Source organism: Geospiza fortis, unplaced genomic scaffold (assembly GCF_000277835.1).
Source record: "Geospiza fortis unplaced genomic scaffold, GeoFor_1.0 scaffold166, whole genome shotgun sequence".
Lineage (NCBI taxonomy): Eukaryota > Metazoa > Chordata > Aves > Passeriformes > Thraupidae > Geospiza > Geospiza fortis.
The window spans coordinates 11,695,604-11,721,520 of NW_005054310.1; the positions used below are offsets into that span (position 1 = coordinate 11,695,604).

General features: G+C 36.2%; 1 protein-coding gene across 1 annotated transcript in view; it reads left to right on the forward strand.

Moving 5' to 3' along the window:
• Positions 1–24,038, forward strand: part of YAF2 (YY1 associated factor 2) — a 37,977-nt gene extending 13,939 nt beyond the window's left edge. The window contains exons 4-5 of the mRNA XM_031055621.1: positions 18,961–19,176; positions 21,740–24,038. Of these exons, the coding sequence (XP_030911481.1) occupies positions 18,961–19,176; positions 21,740–21,977 (454 nt within the window). The 3' untranslated portion in view covers positions 21,978–24,038. The remainder of the gene's footprint in view (positions 1–18,960; positions 19,177–21,739) is intronic.
• The last annotated feature ends 1,879 nt before the right edge of the window (positions 24,039–25,917 follow it).

Here is a 25,917-nt window from a genome sequence, read left to right on the forward strand (position 1 = left end):
GGGGGGGCGGCGGAGGGGGAGCGGGGGCGGCGGGGGAGCGGCTGCGCGGCCGTGACAGGAATTGGGACCGGGGAGCCGCGGTGCATCGCCAGGGTGTGAGGGAGGGCGGCGTGACAGGAATCGGGTCTCGTTTATCAGGGGTGGGGGCAGGAACACGCAGCCTCCCCCGGCCCGGGGCTCCTCGGTGAGCCTGACCCAGCGCTGAGCCGGCGTGTGTAGAAACAGAAATAATAAACACCAGGAAGGGCATAATTGTCTGCACAGCGTAACCCTGGAGAGATTGTGCCCTCTCACGAAAAAGAACTGTCCCCTAGGGTGTGCCTGCTAAGACACTCACCCTTAAATTTTTTAAAAAAATTATTTAAATTTTTTTCTATGAGTTTAACTTTGCCTCATACATAACCCCTTTGTTTGATTATTATTGGCAGTATTAGTGTTATTTTAATTCGCTTTTCATCACAGAGCATCACCATTGAGGTTTCTGAGGGCAATAGGGGTTGGATTATAACCCTTCGGTGTTTAGGGAGAAATTATTAGCTGAATTGTGCTTTATGGAATTGTCTCCCTGTGTAACCGTGACTTGCCAGGAGGACCTTTTCCCTATCCACCAGTCACAAAGCTTGCGGTGGCCTAAACATGTGTGCTTGGGGAATGGAGGCTTTTTACAAACGAACCTGAGTGCACTTGTAGCCATGCATGCTAATGGAAGAGAAGGTTGCTCAGGAATCCTTTCTTACCCCTACCATACCTATGGGTTAATCCCGACAGCAAGAGAAGTTTAAATGGCAATCAAGTTGCAATCCTATCAAAAGCCACAATTACATTGTAGATATTGGTCAAAGCAGTGCTGAGTATGACTTGCAATAAATGTTACATGTTAGAAATTGTAAGTGCAAGGTTGGGTCCAATTACTTGACAAAAATGGTTATTCTTTATTTCTGGAGCTAGTTTCCCTGACTTCTGAAAACCAGAATAAATATTGGAAGGGCTTCTCATAACTTCAGTTGTGAATATTAGTTGAATGTTTTGGTTTGCTTGGTGTTTGTTGTTGTTTTTGGCTTTTTTTTAACAAAGGAAATCAGTAAGGTCAATGTAGCAAGGGGAATTGCATCTGTCACATATATTATGGTTTCCAGTTATAACAATGGCATGATATTTATATCACAGAGAGATGTCTGCAGATCGGTATTGTTCAGCAAAATAAGACTGATGAATTAATGCTAAATCTTTAAAAACATAATGAAAAAAGCCTCTTTAACATCCAGTCAGTTTGATAAGAAAAGTCAGTTTAAAATTATGCTTTATTGCTTTGGAAACTCAGCTGGATGAAGGCACTGAAACTTAACAAACAAACAAAAAATGGAGCTCCTGAGAAACAAATATTTTCATTGTCTTCTATTTTCCCTACTTGAATATTTCATCTTCTAAATAATTTTGCAACAAAGTGTCTTTTTTCTTTCTTTGGTTTCTACTTTCTCCCTGACAGTGACCTGGTATGCGAGCTGTAGTTGGTGGGTTGATTTTTTTTTTCTCTACTTAAACTGTGTAACAGTGTGTCCCTGAGTAGGTTCATGGGACTCTTTTCCCCCCTAAGGTTTAGATGGGTTGCATCTTCATATGACTGCAAAATCCAGGTTTTACACATGACATGAAGTAGATAAAAGTTGAAGTTTTAGGCCAGGCAGCTTTTGTCTCCAGTTCTGATATATGATTTGAGCCAGTAAGTAGACCTTTGTGTCCATGAAGAGAATCATTAGGGTGCCAAAGAAACACAAAAGGCCAGCTGGGTGTTTGTGGGTTTTTTTTTTTTCCTCCTAAGGACCTGGAGTCCAAGTGACCAAACTATTACCTTGGTAAAGCATTTGTTGGTGTTGCCTATAGGACAAAATGGTTTTCATCAACATGGGGCAGGATAACAATACTACCATGTTTTGATGGCACTGAGAATGCATTATTTATTTATTTTAGTCTTCCATTTTGGAGCTTGATGTTAGATTAAGGTGATGCATCAGCATGGTTGTTGCTGTGCAATGGTTCTTACTTAGAAGTTTTTAACTGTGTGTTTTTTTTTTTTTTTACTGATTAGAGCTTTGTCTAGAAGACATTGTAAAATGTTACTTTTTTTAAAAATTCAGAACAACCTCTTTCTTTGTGTTGAAATGTGTAATACCTGAGTCTGCATGTTAAACTTCATTAAGTGTGACCAGATTTGCAGGTGGAAAAACAGGCCATTGTATTGAAGCTAAAGTATTGAAATGAGTTTGAAGGCTACTGGAAATTAGGTGCAAAGTTGATTAAAACTTTTTTTTAATACTTATTATGCACATTTACCTTTACAGAAATATTTTCAGGTGTGGGTAGGGTTTGTGAGTGTTTTCACTGTTGAATAATTTCTTCTCTCTGAAAGAGTTATCTTTTGTGCCAGAGGCTAGAAGTGTATTATGTTCTTTAGTAATTGATAGAATTGTTAAGATTAATGCAAATTTTTACAATTTCTTTATTATATTTTATTTCTAGACTGAATTTTCAAAGCAGATTAGATCATGGAGTTAAATTTACTCTTTGTCTATGGCAGTATTGCATTGAATGGTTAAACAGGGCTGTCCTTGGAGGGGGATTTCCCAAGGGAAATCCTGGATGCTGCAGGAACTGGTGTGACTGATTCCCACCTAGTACTAAAGCAGTGCCACAGCATGGTGCCTGTTAGATGTACCACAAGTCAGATGTAAACCTAAGATCCTATCTGCCAGATGGATATCCCTCTACCTTCTACTCTACAGCTCTTGCCAGGCATTAGTTTGGTAATGTCACTGAGGGTCTAAACTCTCCATGTACGCATGGCTTTAGCATTTACTTTCTAACCTAAATTGTTCTGGTTTGTTGCTCGGGTACTGAGAAATTACTGTGTTCCTCTTGATGGGAGAGGAACTGAATATAGTAATTTTCTACATGTGACCTTTAAGACATTTTGAAATCCTTCTAGATGAAAGATGTTATATAAATGTAAGGAACATAGGACTGTAATAAGTACTTCTTTCTTGAACAAATCTCCTACTGAAGTTCATTAGAAGCACAAGTAAGGAGTACTGAATAGAACCCTAATGTACTGTATTATAGAGGGAACTAGTAGCGACTGCTATATTTAGATTGCCTAATAGTTTCCATTATAAAGAAACTGTATGACCTTTTTGAGAAGGTTTGTTGTTTGCAAAAGCCATTGTAGTTTGGCAAGAGGAAAAGTCTTTAGGCTAAATAAGTGGTTTGATTTGCTTGCCCCATGAAATTAAGTTTTGCTGAGAGTAAATCACTGGAAAATCTTCATTCCCCCTCTGTCACTCATGCTGTACAGAAAAGTCTATGCTAGAGCACTAAAAAAGCCCAGACTGGAACTGTGTAAAAGCAACAGAGGCAATGATGGGTATGCTGAAAACACAGAATTATATGGCTCCTGGGGAGGTTATAATGGGGTTGCTGAATTTGGGTTGGCTCTCACAACTACTGCTTTGTCAAAAGACAGTTGCCTCCACTGGCAAGCTACCATTTCTTTTTCTGTTCTCATGGCACTGTCTGAATCAGGAGTGTACCAATACTGGTTGACCTTCAAGAATTGGGCTGGATCCTTGGACAGACCTTATTGCAGCAAGTATTTGCTCCCAGTTTGTCTGTCTTTCAATAGATGTTTGGATTTTGCTTTCCTTGCCAGCTAACACCATTAGTCACTGTAATTTAGATGTTTTATAAAACTGAAGATTAAGAGTTTGTGTTGCTGGGAAGAAGTACACAAGAGGATTGCCATTCCCTCTAAAGGAGTGCTGGTTTCCCACTCTCTGCTGCCTTCTAGGAGGCTGCATTACTGCCCTATTGTCACCTCTCTGCCTCAACTTCCTCAGAAGTGTTATTAAAGCTCTTGTTATTCAGTTAGCAATAGCATCCAGATTGAAAATTACTGTCACTTTGCTTTCCTTCATGTGTTTTTGATGCATGTGGTCTGATCGCTAGTTGCAGGATCCTGTTCTGTTTTTCCATGCTGTTACAAACCACTTCTCCTTTCAGTGTGAGTGATGAGTATCCAGGGCAGTGTAGTGAGAGCTACAGGAGGAACTGCAAACACTGGCTTTTTAAACTTTGAAGTGCTTGTAATGATATTCTACTGTGTAAACAAAGCAAAAAAAAGGATGCGGGGACATGTGATCAATTTCTCCTTTTCTGACTAGATAACATTCTGTGATTTTTAAATTACAGAAAGGGATCACAAGTGTGGCTTTAAGGATAAAGGATGTTTTCGCTAATAGTGAAAACTCTCTTGGCTAGTAGTAGGGGAAGATTTCTTATACAAACATGTATTTTATGATTGTTATGGTCATTACTTGCTTTGAATTAAAAAAAACCAAAACTTAATCTTGTCAATGAATCTGAGTCTTAGTGCCTGCTGTTCAAGCTCTTTTTCTTTTGTTTGACTGGGGGAAAGGGAGTGTAAAAAGATGAGACAGGTACAAATGACTAAATGACTTCTGTGAAGTTTTGTGGGGTTTTCCTTTTTTTTTTAATTTTGATTTAGAGTGGTTTTATAAGAGGTTCCTATTTGATACGCATGTTGAGTGAACTCTTATATGCAATATCATTCATAAAATAGTCCCTGAAATTTGTAGCCAGAATGAGAAAGTCTTGTTTTTAGTAAGGATGAATTTTTGTGGATTTGGGATCTGTACCTCTTAATGTCCTTTACTGCTGAAGTAGAGATAATATATAACCAGCCAAATGGGGGCATGGCTTCTGCATTCTATGATCTCTTGATCTTCATCTGAATTGTTCCTTTTCTCACAGCCTAAGGCATGAAAAGACAAATTTAAATCCCACCAGAAACCTAAGAGTGTGAGATATAAGGAACTGGGATAGAATCTTTCTATATTTCCTTGGTATTTGGTTGATGTTCCTTGACTGTGCCTGAGAGTTTGGCCCTCTAATGTATTTTATTATCATGTCTGATGATCTCCTAAATATGAGATACAGATCTCTGCTTGGAACTGCCGTGAGTTTGTTTTGTGCTTTGAGACTCATAAATAAAATGTTTAATTTTTTAACTTGGATATCAAGGTCATTTTTCTTCAGAAAACATGTGCAATGTGTTTAGTCATGTACCATCTGGATGTTTATAAGCACAAATCAGTTACATTTAATCAAATCTGCTATTTGTGTTTCTGTTGAAATGCAGTACTGCTGAACAGAGAGTTGGTACTTCTCTTGTATATCTGGTTTAACATGTCTGTTTCACAACAGCTTGTTAAGGACTCTCCTGCCTTCCAGAAGCAGCCTCTGTGTGTGCACATGCGCCTGCGTGTCGGGGGGAAGGTTGGGAAGGAGAAAAAGAGGAAGAGCTGCCTGTCATGCTGATTTCACAAATACATGACTGAATCAAGCTCAGCAGACTCAAGAGCTGTTCATCGCTTGTGGTAGTTTAGAGAAGGAAATATTTGTAGGAATGAAGTGAATGGAAAAGTCATACAGAGCTTGGTAAAATATGGGTTGTATATCACAAGTTTCATGGTTTAGTATTAATAATAAATTATGAAGAGAAGCAAGAATAAATAGTTCTCTTTTGCTCTGTTGATAGCCATTGAGTAATCCAGTCATTCTGGACTTCCAGTTTTTTTTTTTAAAGAGAGTTTTTAAAACTAACCTTTGAATCATTTAGGAATTTATTTTCCCTGAAAAATATAGTGAAACTTAAGAATTTGGCACACATGATTTTCAATGTTGTTATAAAACAACGAATTAATTTTTATTGATTGGGTGGCTCTGTTAGATGCTCCTCGTAGGTGGAGCTTGTATGGGTAATAGAGAATGCAATGGGCAGCCAACCAAAAGAAAATCAAGTCTGTATTTTAGAAAGGAGTAGGGTGAGTATTGCTGACTTTTTTTTGAGATTAAATCTCATATTAAATCTTTGTAGTTTTGAACCTGACAGGTATTTAATTTGTTACTCTAAGAAGCTCATAAAAATTGTAATCTACTTGATTCACTACAGTCTGGTATGCTTTTGTATCTTCTTGTTACTTAAGTAGGGCTTTTTTTCATGTTGTTGTGGGGCCTGCTGTGCTTTGTGCTGTCTTTTTTGGAATTCATAATTTTCATTTTGAGTCACACTCATGCAGGATTATCTTGTCAGATAGTTCTCACTACCTCTCAGCTTGATTCTTATTCTATTCCTTATACCTTTTTCCAAATTCTAATTAAAAATATTAAATAGTATCCCTGCAGAACCTCACTATAAATGCTACCCCATAGATACATGTAAATATATCTACAGCTGGTTGTTGGGAACTATTAAGCAAGCACTCAAATTTTGGACTACATATTCTGCACAACTTTGTCCTCTTCATAGTTTAGCTTAAGTGGGAGAATATATTTTTACTGTGTTTCAAGTCAAGACTGGCAATGTGTATTTCTTTTCTCCTAGTCACCAGGGCTACTAGTCCATTAAAAAAAGAAACTACGCTGTCAGGCCAATTGGCTTTATCCTTTAATGCTCCCAATTCTTAAATAATTTCTTTCTAGTATCTTTCTGAAATTGAATTAGATTGAAATTTTTATTTGCCCATCTTATGATATTTTTTCCCCTTTTTTTTTCTTCTGCAGTACTTGATGAGTTCTTTCACCTTTCCTATATTCTCTAAACATCTTTTTCTGAGGGTGAATTTCATTAGAGGCTGTTGACTGCCATAAATAACATTCAGTGATCTGTTTTTTTTATTCTAGCTTGAACTCATACTCCCTTGTTTAATTTGGTTATATGGAATTAAACTTTTGTGTGGGTACTGAAGCAAAGAAGACTTTATGCCATCTGGTATTTGCTTTCTTTCCATGATTAAGTACTTTCCTTTGGGGCATAAGTAGTGTGTGTTTTGGTATATGTCGCTTTGCTTGTTGGTTTTTGTTTTGGTTTTTTGGGGTTTTTTTTGGTGGAAATGTCATCTTTGTTTTTAGTGCCACCAGTGGTATTCTATGCGTCTTTTATAGGGAAAATGGCTTGTCCTAGACTAAAAGCTACTAGGATTTGAATAAACACCTAAAATAAGATTAGGTATGTTAAAAGAGAAGACGAGCTGGCAAAAAGAAAGCTCTTGTTTCACTTGTAAAGTGATGAGAATTTGCATTTTCTGCCCCTAACTTTTTATCCAATTTTTCCTTGATTGCTGTGACAGCCCACTCTGCCTGTTCCTGTTTAAAACTTGATAGAAATATCTGTACTTTTCATCTTGAAAGTCAGGTTAGAATGAACAGTATGCTTTGCAGAACATCCTCAGAGTATCAGATGATGTCTTTTCTTGGCTCATGCCATCAGCTACAAGATACTTTTGAAGTAGGCGAGTTAGAACAAAATACTAAGTGTTCAATTTTTACACTTTCACGCAGTGGCTTATCCTGGTTTAAGTAGGACAGAGAGATCCTGAGGATTGTCTGTTCTCTGAAGTGCATTCCACTGGTATGTGGTATGCTGATGTAGAGCAGGCTTGAACTTGGAGAGTTCAGCTGCAGAATGTTGTTGGGAGGCTTTAGGCTGGCAAACTTGCCATCAAAAGTCAGATTGAAGGCTAGAAGATATGACCTTGATGTCTATTACAAGGCTTTTCTTGTTTTCTTAGGAATTGAGGGGTGGGGAGGAAACAAGCAATTGAAAATTTTCCTATTCTGACTTACTGAAGATTTGGAACTTATTTTTAAACTTTTCCAAAATGCTTGACTATATACTTTGACTGTACCATGTAGCTCATATGACAGTGCCTAGTAGAAAAAAATTGTGTGAATGAGTAGGGGTTTGAAACTTCACTATGGAAATAGAGTTCCTAACTCTAAAAGCTGAAAAAAGTTGGTTTGGCACATGCTGTGAAAGAAAAGTTATTTGTTATAGCTATCATTGAAATCTGTGGTTAGGGTCATGCACAAGAAGTTCTGTAATTGAATAAGAAGGATAAAAGAGAATATGACAACTCATTCTGTGGCATCTTTTTAGATTAATATTCATCCTATTCATGAAGAACATTATGGAGACTTAATTTTTTTAGAGAAAGCGTGTAGCCTTTTCCTCTACTTAAGGTAGAGGAAATTTACCTCTTCTAAATCTACTTCAAAAAATCTTTGTGGGGCTGGCTCTGAATGGAAGAAGTTTCTAGATTGCTGCCAGCTTCTGGGAAGGTGACCCTTGCCGTGCATAACAAATACGATAGGTCAGAAGCAAGCTCTTTCCAGTTTAAACACAAAACTAGCTGTACCAAGGATTGGCCCTGTTCAGTGCAGCAATGACTGTGCTGCTGTATCAGTGTGAACCTCATATTTTGCATGTCTTTTTGCATGGGTGCAAGGTTGCACAGTTTCTGCAGAAAAGGGACAGAAGAGCAGCATAAGGATCCAATCCTTTGTGGGATCAGCGTTTGGAAGAGGTCACTTCCCCATGTATCCCAAGGACCTAGGAGACTGTAACCACTCCTTTTTCTGTACACTCCCAAATACTGCCTCCTCAGAGGGTATTGTTAGAGGACATTGAGCTTCCTGACCCCTGCTCATAGGTAGCTCATTGTCAACTGGGAAACATAAATTAGTTGATACCAATATGTTTCTCAGGCAGGGTATTGATATTTTCAATGTTGCTGTCACACTGAGCATTGGTGCACCACAGCTTATGGCATATGGGGAAGAATTCTAACAACAAGAAGTTGGAGCTTTTTAACTGGTTGTTGGAGAAGTAACATTTGATGGCTGCTTTGAAAACTATCCATGAAGATGAACTTTGTCTTTCTAAAGGCCCTGATACAGATAGTTCTTAGAGCAGGCTGTTGTGCACTGTACCAGTTGTCTTCAGGAGACTTGCTGGCCTCATCTGTTAAATGTCATCTGGAAAATAGGGCATTCCCTTTAAGGGAATGATTAAATAGGGACACTGCCTCAAGGGGTAGTTTTCTGCACATTTTTACAGTGACTGATAAAACCATATGGGTCATGTGAGTCTATTCTAATTGAATCAGCTTCTATTGAAAGATGGAATTGCTAGAAATGCACTGAATGGATGAATTCCAAGTAAATGATTCATACTGTAAAACAGCTAGGAATATGAAAGCACAAATCAGAGCTGTCTGAAAGTTAGAATTCAAATATACATAGGATGTGTAGAAATTGCATTGCTACTCTGCTAAATGCAGATGGATCTATATCATGTTTTTTCATACAGACCACTGGCTCCACGGTCATAATTATTCACTTGCATTATTTGCAGAGGCAGTGAAATGGCCTGTTAACACTCTAGCATATGACAGAAGTAATGGTAAGGAGGAAAAATAATTTTGGATAGCAAAGTGTTGAAGATGCATTTAATCATGAACTGCTTCAATGTAGCAATAAAGACTAGTTTCTCACAAGATGGCTTTGTGTGGTGATTAGTGAGGTCATATTCATGTGACACAGCAGGCTAAATGTAGTTTAATCTGATAGTTTTTATTCTATGAATAGCTTAATAGAGTACTGATGACTAAAGGAGAGTGAGCTGATCTGTGTCACAACCCAAAGACTGCTGCTCCTGGTAGTGATTTAATTTAATTGCTTGCAACTTGTACTTGCATTACAGGAACTTGGCAGTAGGAAATATTTTTTACTTTTCCCAGGACTTAAACTATTAAAAATCAGGAGTGGCATCACAACATGAGCTGCTTGCTTCTGTGTAGAACACAGTTGGCAAGATCCAACTGCCCACAGCATTTGCAATACTACTTAGTATACACATTGTCCCTGGTGATTTCCTGTTTGCTGTAAATAATATCAATGATCTGCTTAATAGTCATTGATGTGAGCCTTTTTTTATTAGGAGATAAGTTGTGGCTTACTGGAACTTGATCTCAAAAACCAGCAATAGTAATGGAACAAAGGTTTTTGCTGGATTTATAGTGAAGTTGAAAAAGAAACTTCCTTTGTTATGGGATATTGTTTGGCAGAACCTAAAAGCTCTTGTACAAGGTGCTGCAGAAGGAGATTGTGGACTAGATATGATAGTCAATAAAAAGTTACATGTAATTTTAAAAAGCAAATTTTTTGCTTTTGTATCAATTTTTCTTGCTTATGTGTCAAATATAGAAGAAAAGTTAGTTGAAAAATTGTCTGATAGAAGAAAATAAAGTCTGAAATGCTGTAGCTGCTAGTCTGCAGATATATGGAAGGATGTATTAAAAGCTGTTGTGCATTTTGTGTGTACAAATGCTTAACAATTCTCTCATTATTTGGGAATTACTGTTTTACATTTGACAAAAATAGTCCCTCTACTATTGAAGTTTGAAAAACATTGCATGCTTTTAAGTGTGTACTGTCAAACTAACACTGAAAAATTTCATTGTCTTGAAGCACAAAGAAAGATCAGTAAAAAAGGTAGGGAATTTTCTGCTTGGTTTCTGTGCAGCCATACTGCATATACTTACACCTTAATGGTACAGAGTTAAGCATAAACTAGAATGAACGGCCTAAAATGTAACAGTTAAACTTTTACCTTCTTACTTGTAAGTTTAATAAGACTCTGCCACTCTCTATATGTCAAATTGGCTGTTGATTGCCAGCATTTTAGCTTTAGGACAGCTACTGAAATGCCTGAATACATATATGCATATCTTGGTTGTAGTTATTTTTTTCTGTATTATAAAGAATTCAGGTAACAATTTCTTGATTCCTAGGAAATTCTTTTGCATTTTAAGCCTTTGTAAGATTATGTTACAAAATTTAATTTGGTCCTGTTCATTTTACTTAACCCTGGCAATACCATTTCAATGTCTATACAAATGTAGGCCTCATCCTTCCAACATTTTTTGTGAATTCCTAGTATTGAAAAGAAGAGCAGCCTCTTTGAAGTTAAGCTCTTCAGAGGCAGAGGTTAGCTCAAAGCAGAGAAGAGTCATATAGCTGTGTATATGCTTAATTTTTAGGTGAACGTTTAGGTGAACTTGCTTACATTTTTTGTCATTGAAACCAGTAACATTGGGAGGGAAAAGAGACTGGAAGAGACATAGATACATAGATAGTGTTAGTGTACCTGTTTTGCAGACTTTTTCACTCTGATAAAGAGTGGAGACATGCCTGAGGAATTGGAAATGTTAATTGCTTGCTTGACACAGTAACTTGTTATCAGTATATGGGGGTGGAAGAAGGGAGGGTAACCCTGAAAAAAACATGGCTAATGGGTGGGAGGAAAGTTTATTGACTTCTTAGTAAGGTTTACTTCAGGGTAACGTGTGACTTGTTGCAGAAACTGAATTTGAAGTATCTTTCTTTCATTCTGGAGCCATCTAGACGTTCTGCCATCTAAATCTACATCATTGATCCATCATGGAAAGTCACATTCCAAAGCTGCTGGTTGCAAACTGTTCTGTGATATGCTGAGTGAAAAGCTGTCTAAGCTCTATTACAAAGTTAGAGTTAGATCTTTGTATAATTAATGTCTTTTTGAAAACACGCAGGAAGCTTCATATTCTAAAATTGCTGCAATACTCAACTATAGATGTGCCTTGTAAAAGTCACTGAAATAAATGCTGTAAGAATTGCTCAAAACATTCATATCTATGTGAAGGTGTTCTAATATGTTACAGGAGTATTCATACCTTAGAAAATCTACTTAAAATCACTTCTTCACATCCTTCAATTTGTTTAAAAAGCTGCTTTCTGTACAATCATGCTTCTTTCTGTTTGTCTCCCTGTATATGTCTGCTTGCTTTCAAGATTAGGAACAACCTTTTACTTTTTAATTAATTGCTCTAGTTACTGTGTTAAGAGATATTTGAGAATGTGGCCCTTAGAGAAATGAGGATGTGCTGGAGGAGTTTTTAGCAGAGACTAGCTAGAATATGATGAGGAAGTAGAAAGTATGTGAAGATAAGCTTTTCTTGACATTCCAGTAATGACTGGAAAAATGGAGATTAGAGTATTACTGTGGACATCAGATTTCTATTAGCCTCTTGAGACATTAATATTTAGGATAGATGTGAGTGGAAAATGATCTTCAAATAAATTATAAGATATTTAAAGTCCGTACATTTGTATTGCAAGATGACCCAGTGTAGTAATGAAAGAACAGAGTAGAATTTGAATGATCAACTTTGTTCTCAACAAGATTTTAATGCCCTTAACTGTATTCTGTTTAGACTTTAAAACTACATGTATGAAAAAAACATCAGCAAATCAGGATTTTTATCAGGGTTTGGAATGTTTACAAGGCATTTCTGAAATCATTGCTAGATGAGGGATTAGCAAAAGCTGGTGGGGGAAGAATACTAGTATAAGAATGATGCTGGAATTCCATGTAAAAAAAATATTAGCTGAGTCAGCTCAGTTAGAAACAAAGGAGCAGATAGAAAGGAGATAGACAAATCTGCATGGCATGAATGAGAGAGAGATACAACCATCTCTTCTATTTACAGAAGGTTGCTTTTAAGCAATTGTCCTTCATAAGTAGTAAATTAAGAGGAAGGTGGAATTCAGGAACACTTTAGTGGTTAGGAGCTGACTGACTTTCTCTGGAGCACAGTGAGTAGTTCTAGGTATTTTTTTCTTACAAGCTGGTTGACCTTGTTGTTTTATGCTTTGCACAAAGATACTGAATTGGGAATGCCTGATGGATTTTAGAGTTTTGGTTTTAGAGTTTCTATTACATTAGTCAAAACTGTGATGAGTGTTCTAGGTTTAATCCATAATGCATCAGCATACCCTGTCTACAATGCAGTTTTTGGAATGATCTCCAAGACTTTTCCAAGGAGGCACCATAGAAAGAGTCATATGTGGAAACTCTAAAGGCAAAAACATTTCTTTTTTGTACTGATTCTGTTCGTTAGCGGTCAACTTCATGAGTTTGACCAAAGATGGCATATATAAATAGGTTATTTACTACTTGTGACATCTCTTGACTGTAGCAATTTTGCTAATTCCTGTAAAATCTTGGAGTGTAAAATTCAGGGTGCTAATTGACTAGACTACAGGTTTCCAAAGAATGAGTCCTGTCATGCCATGCTGGTGGGAGGGAAAGACACTGATGTTCAGAAACATGCTGAATTCACTGCCTAAGCCCTGTGCAGCGAGGGCCTAAAAGCAGCAAGAAGTTGAGGAGAAGATGTGGAAACTTGCATTTGCTTGGAAACATCTATTCTGTCCTCCTGAATCTCCTGAAAGGGAATAAAACTTGAAATATAAATATTTTTCATTTTGAGGAAATGAGTCTATGACCAAGGGTAAGATGAAATCAGTCAGGTTTCTGTTCCAGATATTTCTAACTTCTCTTTCTTGAGGAGTAAATCTGCTGTCTTGAACAAAAAGTCCATGTCTCCTTGCAGGGAAGATAAGTGTAGATAAATGGTACTGCTTAAGGATTAGAAGTGTCTTTGAATAAAACCTCTTTAAGTGTCTGAAGCCAGATTTGGTTTGATGGTAGGGTTTTTTTCTAGGAAGTGGAGAAAAGGATGACATTCATTTGCAAAGTTGGAATTTTGAAATGTATGTGCTACCACGTAGAGATTCTACATGAAAAAGTGTGAAAACCTAAGAAGAAATATCACAGGCTCTGTTTTTCTTGGGAGGTTTTCTTTTTCTGGGAAGGAAGACATGGTAGGTGATAAGATATTGCTGATCAGTCTTGAACTGTTCTGATGAATAGACAATTCCAGGTATATAATAGTTACCCCTTCTGCTTGATAGTATCATCATGATCATAGAGGTCTTTTCCAGCCTAAATGATTCTTTGATTCCATGATATTACCTCTGTCATGGAATCCTGCTGTCATCCAAAAGGTAACAGATTAGTATTTGGAAGAGAAATTTGAGTCCATGAATCCAGAATAAATCAATACCATCTTGGGCAGCTAGGACATAACATCCTTCTGTAGGAACAGTGTTTCACAAACAATTTCTTCCTGATTTTTAAGATAGGACAAGTTTAATAGGAAACCAGGAAGTAAGAGAAATTTAAATTGTATCAGATTTTTGATAGCTAAGTAAAACTGGATTAGGTTATTCTCTAGTTATTGGAGGAAAAGTTTGGCAAGTAAGTTGACCAGAGCTCAGTAGCAGACTTAAATATCAGGCCTAATGTGCTGTTTTAAGTTTTTAGATTAATTGCGTGTGTCCCTAGCTTTAGAAAACAGATAATTTGCCACTTGAGACAGGATAAGCCTCTGGCAAGAGCTATCGGCCTGAATTGAAGCCAAGGAGTGGTTGGACTTGAGGAAAGGGAAGGAAAGGGTCACATTAAAATGGAAGGTCTTCCATTTTAAGCAGAATTGAAGGACCCAGGTTTTCTGTTGAAGAACATCTTTCAGCTTGATTGAATGGTGAGGTGACAGCATTTCCTTAATCTAGACCCATTGTGTTTCAATTGGGAAATTGTAATTTTAATATTTCTGCAGTAGTAAAATATACAAAATGGGAGATAGAGCTTCAGGAAAGAGTCTGCCTTTGAGTAAGTTGCCCGTTCTTCAGGATATCTGAAGCCTCTAAACTGCACATTATAGATGACAATACACTTCCCTCAACAGGTTGGAAAAAACACTGGGATTTAATTATAGCATCTAGATTTCTGTATAGAAAAGTATAGGTTATGTTCTGACATCTGTGGATAATGGGAGGATATGGGTACTGATTCCGTGTGGACCACTTCAAGTCCAGGATGGCTCCCCCTAAATCAAAGGAAATGTGTTGGCTGCTCTGTTGGACTGTTGGTGTCTCTGTGCTCTCTGCAGTCTCACTTGCTTGGCAGCACTGTGTGCTACTTGGCAGTCTTATTTGGCTGGCTCTGGCCATTCAGGATATGTGGCACCAAATGGACAAATCAACTCCCAACTTTACATGCAGGGGTGCCTCATGCTAACACAGAACTCTCTTGAGATGTAGCTAGATTTGGGGATGGTTCATGGAAAAATTATCACAGTTGGCACCATCATGCTCCTTGTTTCCAGACTGTGGCAGATGAACCCTAAAGCTGACTGACATAAGTAGTTCAAGTCTGTCAGAATTGGAGCTTGTACTCTGAGTAGTGCAGAAGACATTAGGTGCTTTGTGGACTTGTAATGGCTGCAGAAGCAGAATTGTGCAAATGTAGTTGTGCTCTATATAAATTAAGTTCAGCTAAACACCAAGATACTTCAGCATTAAGCCAGTTTGTATGTCTGCATGTTTGATGCACAACTCGGGCAACTGAGAGTTTACTGTACTTCTGGTGTCTGTGATGGTCATCAGTATTGTATAGATATTTTTTGTTTATTTTGTTTCTCAAAATGGATCTGCTTTGCTGTGATGAGACCAAGTTATTCACCGTATCAAATTAGTCAAAATCCTGTTAACACAGGCTATTGGTGAATACTAGGTGAGGGAAATCAAGGAAGCATTTACTGCTGTGAGATGTCCAAAATTTTTTATGTGCATTAAGGTATTGTGTTGAGCTCTGGGTAATGGAAATTACTGAGGGCAACAGTTCCAGATATCATGTGGTCTTCTTGAGAATTTTTCATATCTAGGCATCTAAATTTCTGTGCTACAAAGATTTTTTTTTAAAGAATGTCAGCAATTAAAACCAGCTCATTCTTCGCAGTATTAAATATTTCAGAGTGCCAGTACTGAATGAGTTTCTGCACACAAATGCTAAAGCAAAGACAAGTTTCTGCAGCCTCTATAAATATGCTTTCTAAACCAGCAGCTAGATCAAACCTGGTAAGATAAAATGTAGTTACATCCTGCAACAAGGAGACTAGAGTTAAAATGATGACACCCTTGTTTTTGAGCATTTATGGGAATTTAAGGGAAGACAAAAAATTTATCCTTGTATGTTTGTCTTAATGACTTTTGGCTGTTAAAGGACCAAAAATGTTAGTTTTCCTAATTTTTTAAAGGAGACTATGAAGAGCCTATCAAGTAGGACCTTGGGAAAAAAAAAACCAGCATTGGAATTAGATAATTAAAAAAAGTGTAATGGATGAGATTGGGATAGAAGTGTAGGTAGAAGTATGGCTGATGTCAACTTAGAAGAAAATAACACTGTCTAAAAAGGAAAACTAGGTAGAGAAGGGGAATGCAATACTTAGAGATGTGATGTTTACACATCTCTTGGAAGCTCAGTAAATCAGTTTCTTGATATGGCTACAGTGCTTAAACCATGAAGTTTCACCTCTGGAAAGAATTGCTAGCGCTTATCTTCTGTAATAGTGTATGTCTTTCTTAGTGTTCTCCTTTGAATGACTAAAGTGGAATTACTAGGCAAGAAGGAGTCTTTAACTGGCTTCGAAAATGACTAATTTAAAATGTTGTATTTTGGCAAATCATCAAAATCAATTTCCTGTTACAGGGATAGTTTCTCTTACTCTTATCTTCTCTAAAATAGCCTTTTCTCTATGAATTTATTCATGCTTGAATGACATGATTCAGCTACCACTAAGCAGGAACAATTCTATCAGGTTCAAGCTTCATGAATGTAGTAGAGTTATCTCCTGACACCTGCATGGCTTGTGAAGTGCTTGGTTACAGTTCATTAGCCCCTTTTGAGTACCTGGGGAAAAAAATTGAGCACTTGAAAGGCATTCCTAGTGTTGAGAGATCAATTACTTTTTTTCTCGATGTTTTTAATATAGAAACCTTGAATGCCTCATTTAATAAATCAGAATGTGAGAAAGATAATAAAATTTAGAACAGAGATGTAACTGATAGCTGTAGAAAAAATTGACAACAAAAATATGGCTCTTTAATGGAAGGAATCTCCTGTCACAGCAAAGCCACATATAACTTCTTGATTAATTTTTAGTCCATCTTCCAAAATATGATTTCTCTGTGTTTTTTTTTTCTTTACTGACTTCTGCTCCTTGTTGCAAGGATTTTTTTTCAGTCCCACTCATTTTATGGTATTAGGAAAAAAAAAGACTAGGACTTTAGTTCTAAGCTTAATTTCCTGTCTGTACTCTAACAGAAATTATCTAGTTTGCCCTCAGGAAGTGAAATGGTTATAAATTCAGATCTTACTTGGCTAAGATTGTTTTCTCCCCTCTCTACCCTTTTCTAACAAGTTTCCATAATCATGGTGTTGCCCACGCTCCTGGGAAACAATTCCATGTGTGTCGAGTTCACTAGTGTCTTAGTTCATAAGTAACATGTCTGATCATTCTCTCAGGTCACTGTGTAGTAATGATGGGATTGTCGCTTGACTGTCATGACAAACTGTATCCCTGTCTCCTGGAGCAATCTTCAGTTCAAAACAGATCATCAGTTTTCTTTATATATCACAACTGTTTTCCACCTGAAATTATAAGCTTGTGCATCAATTACACCTTGGTGGTTTTGCTCTGTTATGAACTACTGTGAAAAAAGTTTGAAAAAATTCTGAGGCAAGTTTTCTTAAAAATGTCTTATGTGTTCTGTTAAGCTGCACATTTGTGGTCTATTGAGACCCTTTGAGTTGTTCGCTGTGGGCTCACTACAGTGTGTGCTTTGCAAGGTTCTAGTGCTATAAGCTGGGGAGTTTTCACTAAAGGGATTTGTTCCTGTTCTTCTTCCCTCCATGAGTCAATGTAGGCTCAGTTCATGAGTGAGTAAGGGGTAGTCTAGTTTTTATCCCAAAGTTCTGTTGTGTTGACAATTTATTAATAGTCATTCTTTTAATTTATTTTAATTCATTGAGAACTTACTGTGAAGACTCCTGAAATCTCAACTGATTGATATTAACTCTTTCCTACACTTTGAGTTCTTGTAATTTGACTTTGTCTGTATTTTGAACTATTGCAATCATTACTGAAAATACAACTTGTTAATGGGAGCTGCCTTGATTTCCTGCACTTGTTATTTTTCTCATCTCTTCACCCAAGCAAGAAGTGCCAGTAGTGTGATCCTGTGAGTTGGGATAACTAAGTATGTGTGTGAGCTGATGGCTTCTGTTGCTTTGATAACAGTTTTGTATTTTCAGAGTATCACAGTGCATATAATTTGTGCTTTTTCTATTTTAAAAGACCTAACATCACAATTCAACTAACAAAACCCAAGAGTTTGGCAGGGTAAGCATTCTTTTGGAGAAGAAATTTACATCTTCGAAGTGTTAATAGCAGAAACTTTTTATATATCGTGACTTGAAATTTCTTAATTGTGAAACTGCAGAACAAGTAAATACACTTGCAATGGAATGAGTAAAATGTTTCATTTCAAACTGGGATCATTGAATTCCAATACAAAACAGAATAAAAACTAATCCACTTCAAAATAATATTTTGGAAAATGTAAAAATAATTAACTGTTGAAATTCTTTTGCCTGCTGTTGCTCTTTTCACACTGGTTTTTAGTTTGGATGAAAACTTGGAAAGGAAACCTGCAGTGTGTATACTGATGGAATGTGGTCTTATGTTTCTGTTGCCAGCTTCCAAAGTATATGTTTTCTGACAGCTATATCCTATATATTAATTAGCAGTGTATTTTTTTCCAGTGAACAACATGATAAAAATTACACACAACAGAATTTATTATTGCCTCCAATAAATTTGTTTGAGCTGAAAACACTTGAATTTTATTCTATAAGGCCAACAATGGCTTTAGCTCTGATACCTCAAAGGTCAGCTTTTTCCTTTTTGTGATAAGGATTGTCTACTTGTGTATTGAAGTAGACTCAAACCAGACCATTCCAACATTTGAAGGGGCTGGGAGTGGGTGGTAATGTAATTTCTGGAAGAATTGTCTTTTGGAGCTCACTCTGAGCTCTCTGTCTGGATATGACAGCTGCAAGAAGAGAGCTCATTGCAAATATTGTCTCTAAATGCTGTAAAATAAAAAAAAAGAGAATCTCATTTGTTGATAATGCAAGTAAGTGAAACAAAAGGCTGTAATAGATTTAAATTCTATATGCTGTCTTAATGAACTATTAGCAGCAAGATATGTTTAAACAACATTTCTTCTTACAGTGATGGTTAATGTTAATAACTGAAGTGTAGACAGTTTGAGACTTGAAAAGTCTAAGCATTATGCATGTCTATATATATGTGCACACAGGAAACCTCGACCTGTCTCTCAGCTGGTTGCACAACAGGTTCCTCAGCAATTTGTGCCCCCTACACAATCAAAGAAAGAGAAAAAAGACAAAGTAGAAAAGGAAAAAAGTGAAAAGGAAACAACGAGCAAAAAGAACAGTCATAAGAAAACCAGGTAAAAAATTTTAGAAACTTTTGCAGTATTCATAAAATGTCATTGACAAACAAAAATAAGAAAGTGTTCTTTGATTTTCTGGTTTCTAAGTGCTGTGGCAAACAGGTTATATATTGGAGTGAAGTTTTATTGGTTTAGGGTGCCTATAAAATACAAAGACCTGCCGTGTGTACTTGTGGCCAGAAGATGGAGATCAGCTGAACAGAGAAAGAAAGACTTTTCAAGGGTTATTTAGTATATTGTTTTAAGAGTTTATAGAAGTTTTTTTTCATACCATACAAAACTGTTGATAGGCAAATTGATGATATTAATATCTGGAAAAAAGAGGGGATGGGAGTGATTAGTTTTCATGCAAAATAGTAGTGGGAGGAGAGAGACCGAGTACCAGAGTACTGATGAGTAGGGAAAATAACTTAGTTATTGATAGCCTTGTAGAACCCTTCACCTTTGAAGGGCTGAACTAGGGCATAAATTAATGTGACAGGATATGGTATGTCAATTACCTAGTGATAGAACTCTATGCCACATCTGGGATGCTGAAGGACTCTTAGAAGTGAAAACATGAAATATTGCAGTACAGACAAGCAGTTGTAAAAGCCTTGATCTTGCTGTAAGGAAGGAGGGTGCAAGCTGCTAAACAAAAGCAGCAGGTTTAACCCCTAATTCATCATAATCTAAGCATAAAGTTATTGTGGCAAGAATGCTGTGTCAAAAAAGCTGAAAAGTATATAAGATATGTAGTCTAAGCAAATGTGGGAGGAACTATTGATTTTTTTTTTTTTTGGAAGCATTCCAAAATAGGCCAGCCAAGAAATATCCTTTGGGATTAGTTGTGCAGAAAAGTAGCAGATGCTTCTGTTGTGCCTGAAATAGGATCATTAGGATCAGAACAAGGGAGAGACTAAGAGTCAGTAGAGAGCAGTCATTAGGAAAGTCATGGTTAGGATTAAGGACACTGAGGTGTTGTTTCCTTTCATTTTTCTTTTTTAAATACTCAAATCTACAAGCTTACCTCATGCAGCTGAAGTACTTCAGTTATGAAGCATTTGATATTAGCATAGTGAGCTTTACTTAAGCCAATTATAAATTGAAATATTGAGTAAATTGCAGTAATACAGTAAAAATGCAAAAAGTGAGACACGGAAAGATTAAGGAAATTTGAAAAAGACCTAAACTAAAATCTTGGACCGAAATGCCAGTATGATCTTGCATTAAGAATTGATTTTTTTTTTAAAATGCTTCAAACAGTTAATTTTTCCCAAGAATTGTTTCACTAGGTACAATAGTAAGAGTGCTTGATTAGATTAGGCAGATTTCTTCAGTATTCTTTAAAAAAAGGGTATCCTTTTCTTTTTGCCTTAAAATGCATATATTATTGCTGGAAACAACTACAAAAATCTTCATGCACACTCAGTATAATTAATAATCTCCAGGTACACAGCACTTGCACAAGTTGATAATTCTGAAGTTTTCACTCTATTGCCATGATGCACATCAGCAGATTTTCAGGTTTTTTCTGAGTTACTTCAGTCATGCTGCTTCAGCCTCAGGGGAGCATGATGTCAAAGTCTATCTCAGTTGTAGCGAAGAAAAGACATTAGTTGTTTTAGCTGAAGTGAATGGGGACCAGTTCTACTTCAAACAAAGTTTATGATAGGGTAGAGGTTAGAGCTGTGCTGTTATCACACCTGCAAACATGTGGTATCATTATTTTATTGCAGCTTGAGCCAATGGTAGCTGTGGAGTCAGTTAAATGCACAAACTGTGCTGTTCATAACTGCTTGTATGAATTCAGCTGGCTGGTATCAGTTTTTCATGTTGATCATGGGAAAGGACTAAATTGAAAGTATTTTATGCATGTCATTAGCAAAAATATGATGGCAAAACATAAGTCAAATTATTCTTTAGTTCTTTTTGGTATGAAAAATCAAACAATTGAAAGATTGAATGAAGATACTTACTCTGTCAACACTATGTATCATTCATCTCTGCATAATTTAAAACAGAGCCTATACCAGGAATACCAGTTATACTGTGAACACAAAGTCCAGTTCAAATAGTATACTAGTGGTCCTAGTGAGGTTTTGAAATGAGGTAACACCTGCTGCAAGTTAACACTGTCTATGCTGTTGAATTCAAAAGACAGACACCAACATCTTCATTACTGAACATCATTTTCTACTTAGAATTGTTGCTTCAGGCTGCTGCAGAGATGGATGTTTCCCTGGACCAAATTTATAACTTTGCATAGTCACAGTAAAGAAAGAATTGGGTTTTAAAAGTAAAAACCTTCACATATTACTGCATAGTGACATTATTAAAAATGTCAACTTCTGAATAGTTTTAGGAGATGGTAATGTGTTGTATTCAATTATTTCAATGTAAAACATACTAGCAAACACTCCACTGTTAATACTTCCGGTACTTTGTTTTCCTACATATTACATGTTGCAAAAAGAAGTCTTATATACACATTTGTTCTCCTGAGGTCCTAAAAAGTAGGAGGAAGACAAGATAATAAGATGGTGTGTGTGCTTTTAATATGATTATTTGCTTTATTTAGGCCAAGGTTGAAAAATGTGGATCGAAGTAGTGCTCAGCATTTGGAAGTTACCGTTGGAGATCTGACAGTCATTATTACAGACTTTAAGGAGAAAACTAAGTCACCACCTGCTTCCAGTGCTGCTTCTGCAGATCAACACAGTCAGAGTGGTTCTAGCTCTGACAACACAGAGAGGGGAATGTCCAGGTCATCTTCACCCAGAGGAGAAGCGTCGTCACTGAATGGGGAATCTCATTAAAGTTTATTTCCTCCAGTTTCATTAGTCTCTTCAAAACATGCAAATACGTAAGTTCTGTCACCACATTTTCATGACAGATTAGTCATGCATAATTGATATGTTGACTGGAACATAATGCAGTTTAAAAAAAAGAAAGAAAAAAAGTGCAGTGATAGTAACAGCATGAAGCTGAGTCAGGGGAGGTTTAGGTTAGCTACCACAGAAGGTTTCTCACCCAGAGGGTGGCTGGGCACTGGAACAGGCTCCCCAGGGAAGTGGTCACAGCACCAGCCTGACAGAGTTCAAGAAGCGTTTGGACAATGCTCTCAGGCACAGGGTGTGACTCTTGGGGCTGTCCTCTGCAGGGCCAGAATTTGGACTCAATGATCCTTTTCGGTCCCTTCCAACTCAGCTTATTTTGTGATTCTATAGTAACTTAAATGCTATCAACAAATTTCTATGAAGCATCTTCAGACCAACTTTTTAATCTACATGTATAAGGGTGCCATGAAAATGTGGTTTGAATGTTCATTATGCAGTGTTATCAGTATGTCCATTTTCACATTTAGTTTAGTGAATTCTAACACAACTCTTGGAATCTCTACTATTGGCATGTACTGAATTTAAATTTTTATAACATAGTTCAAGCTGCCTAAATATGTATTATTTGAGAATTGTGAAACATAGTTATATGTATGCAAGTCAAAGATCAACTTAATCAATTATTGCTGCAACAGAATTTTCATAATAATTATCTTCTTAAAAACACCTGCTGGTACTTGGTGTGGTTAAATAGGAAAAATGTTATTAAAGAAAACATTTGTATGGATTTTTGCCAATGTTTGACACATTTTACTAGATTACTGTTACTGAATTATGTTGATGGTTTTACCAATATTTTTTGACACTTAAAACACTTATTGTAATGTTTACAAGCAAAAGAGAAAACACATTCTAAGCATTGATTAGTTAACCTTGCAATTCAGGTAAAGTACTGCATTGTCGCTGTACACTGGTATTTTGTGTTGTGTAACAAATACTGAACCTCAGATGGTGATGCATTTGGCAAAAACTATTGGGAAATATGAAAGTTTGGAAAAGCTTTAAAAAGAATAGATCTGCAGTTCTCATTTCTGCTTAGTGCTGTTTCCTTACCCCAGATTTTTCTAGTGTCACATAGTCACTTATCATTTCAGTACAGGAATATCAGATGTTGCACAAGAATAAGGAAATAATAATTATTATTGTTTTTGTTCCTGAATCAATTTCTTTAATATTGAATTGGCCTGTTAGAATATATTATGTCATAAATCATTGGAAAAAGGCTCAGTATCCTACTTTATGGCATAAGCTGTCAACATTCACGCACTTAGCAATATACTGATAAAGAGCAGAACTATTTACAATACCACCTGGTATTATGTAAAATTACCAATAAAATATTTTTGTGAATACAGATTTTGCATTTTTGTTTACAACCAATAAGTGTTTTGATACATACATACATACAATTCATGTATAGATTTTAAATTATATCATTTGGTTCAGTACAAAAGTTCATTTAGCTCCTTTTAGTGAGGTGGGGCACTTACACTCCCATGAGCCTTTTCTTTTTCATTCAAAGTAAATATATTTTTAAGCCTATGTGAAAGTTGGATAGACCTTCTTGGTAGTGAATCCAGCCCCAAATTATTACCCACATATGATATGTCTTCTTAATGGCTTAAAATAATGGATTTTTGTAGCCCCTGACAATTGTGATGTTTGGTGGTTTCTTGTAGTAATGTATTTTTCTGTTTTTAATGCAGTACTTCTACAGGCACAATGGTACTGTTCTATTTTGTAAGATGCTAGTTGTGAAATACAGTTAGTTGCATAAAATGAGAGTCTGATGTGATATCTGAGAACATACATACCTCATTCCTTGGTGTTGCTGTTTAAACTTTTTAGACATCAAATGTTAATTATAGGCTGTTTCAGATTGATAACTACTGACCTGTTTAGTATGTATTCTGCTTTATCTTACTAAAAATAGGATGTCTGTTCATTGCTGTTACCTGGCCAAATTTAGCATCTGTAAAACATGCTTTTTAAGGTTCTTAAATGTTTTTGGGGCCGGGCTAGTGTTCAGAATAGCATACACTAGTTTTTAAAAGAAAAAATACATGCTTTACAACTTTATTTTTTTATATTTTATTTTTAGGTGGGACTATTTGCAGAATATACTGATGTAGTGGATTACAAAAGAGCTGAAACTGTTCAAGCAGTTTAAGGATAGTAAATCTCATTGCAAGAAGTTTTATGAAATGTGTTTCTAATTTGAAATGTAATGAATTCTAACACATTTCAGAATTCCTTGCAAAGAAGCAGTAATCTATTACCAGTATTTCACTAAATGGGAAATGTATTTTTATTTAAGTTTATGTGAATAAACCACCCAGCACTGCCAACAAAAGGACTCTATCTTCAGAATTAAGTAGCTATTTGGTTTGAAGGGAAGGATGGAGTGGATTTTACTATGATTCAACTGTCTCTAGAGAATAATCTCATCAATGTGTTACAAGTATGGTTATCAAAAATAATGCAGAAAGTCTCAATGTTCATTGTGGAACAAGACATTGAAGAGCAATTTCTACAACAGGTGCTACAGAAGTCAGCTAGGATCTTAAAAGCTGTGGTGGTTTTAACTGAACAATTAGTTTGCCAGAGTTTTATTGCAATGATGCTCGTTTTAGCATTAAGCAAAGTTGAGTTTTTACCTGTTGGTTATTAAAAGAATATGACAATACTGACAGCAGAGTAGACAAATTCTAAGCAAAATACTGCATTTGAGTCTGTTCATAATATAATTTAAATGAACTTCACTTTCATAATTTCTAAATAATTTTGACTTGTAGTAATCCTAAATCCTTTTTTCTAACTGTAAATATATTTAAAAGCATCTTTACTCCATTTATAAAAAGTGAAAATTTAATGTTGTAATGTGTTCTGATTAGGTATTTTTCTCTGTGATTGCTCTTTGCATAAGAACTGTTATTTGTTAAATCTATATATGCATCAGTCTTCAACAGCCATACATCCTGGGATGTTCATGAAATGGTGGCCCCACAAGGACAAGTGTAATAGTGTTCCATGTAAATGAGTTCCTTTATGTGCTGATTGATTGTCTGGTTTCAGAAAGGAAAAGGGGGGAGAAATGGGGGAAAATAAGTATAAATAGTTCATTGATAAAGTGTACAGTAATTCAGTCTCTTATCTTCCTAACTTTGCTATTAATTATAGGTGGTATAAGAAAAAGAACAAATATACAGTTGACTGATCTCTTTTTTTCCATGAATTTAAATCTACGTATTGGAGATAAAAATTCTTTTACTCAGTAGCAGGTTGAATTATACCATATAAAGTCTTGATTCCAACAAAGGAGGTAGTAATAAATAAATTACATTTCAAAATTTAAATTTCTTGCTATTAAGAGTCAATAATTAAAAATATGACTGAGGTTTTAACCCATTATGTGTTTATCTAGATATTTGACGTTTTGGGGCATAGATTGTAAAATCTCAAAAATAGTTTGATTTTATAATTTGTGCACTTTACAATTTTTTTTAAATATTATGAATAGCAAATTTTCAAGTAGCCATATGAGACAGTACTTTCTATAATTTGTTCAATTGGTTCACTGTAGTGTTTAGGCAGGTCTTCTAAACTTCAGATGTTGCATCTTAAATTCTTTACTTTTTTCGTCTCCTGTCTCAGAAGCCTGACAGTTTCCTATGTTTTGCTGATTGATTTTACTTTGTTAACAGGATTGATTTGGCATGAAAATGTCTATTGTGTACTTTTTATCCAGGGTTCTTTAACTGTATCTGTTTGGGGTTTTTTTTCTGTAACATGCCTTTATTTGGCTCTTCTCCCTGCTAGGGAGTCTGGGTATAATTCATTCAAAATTAGAAACTGTAGG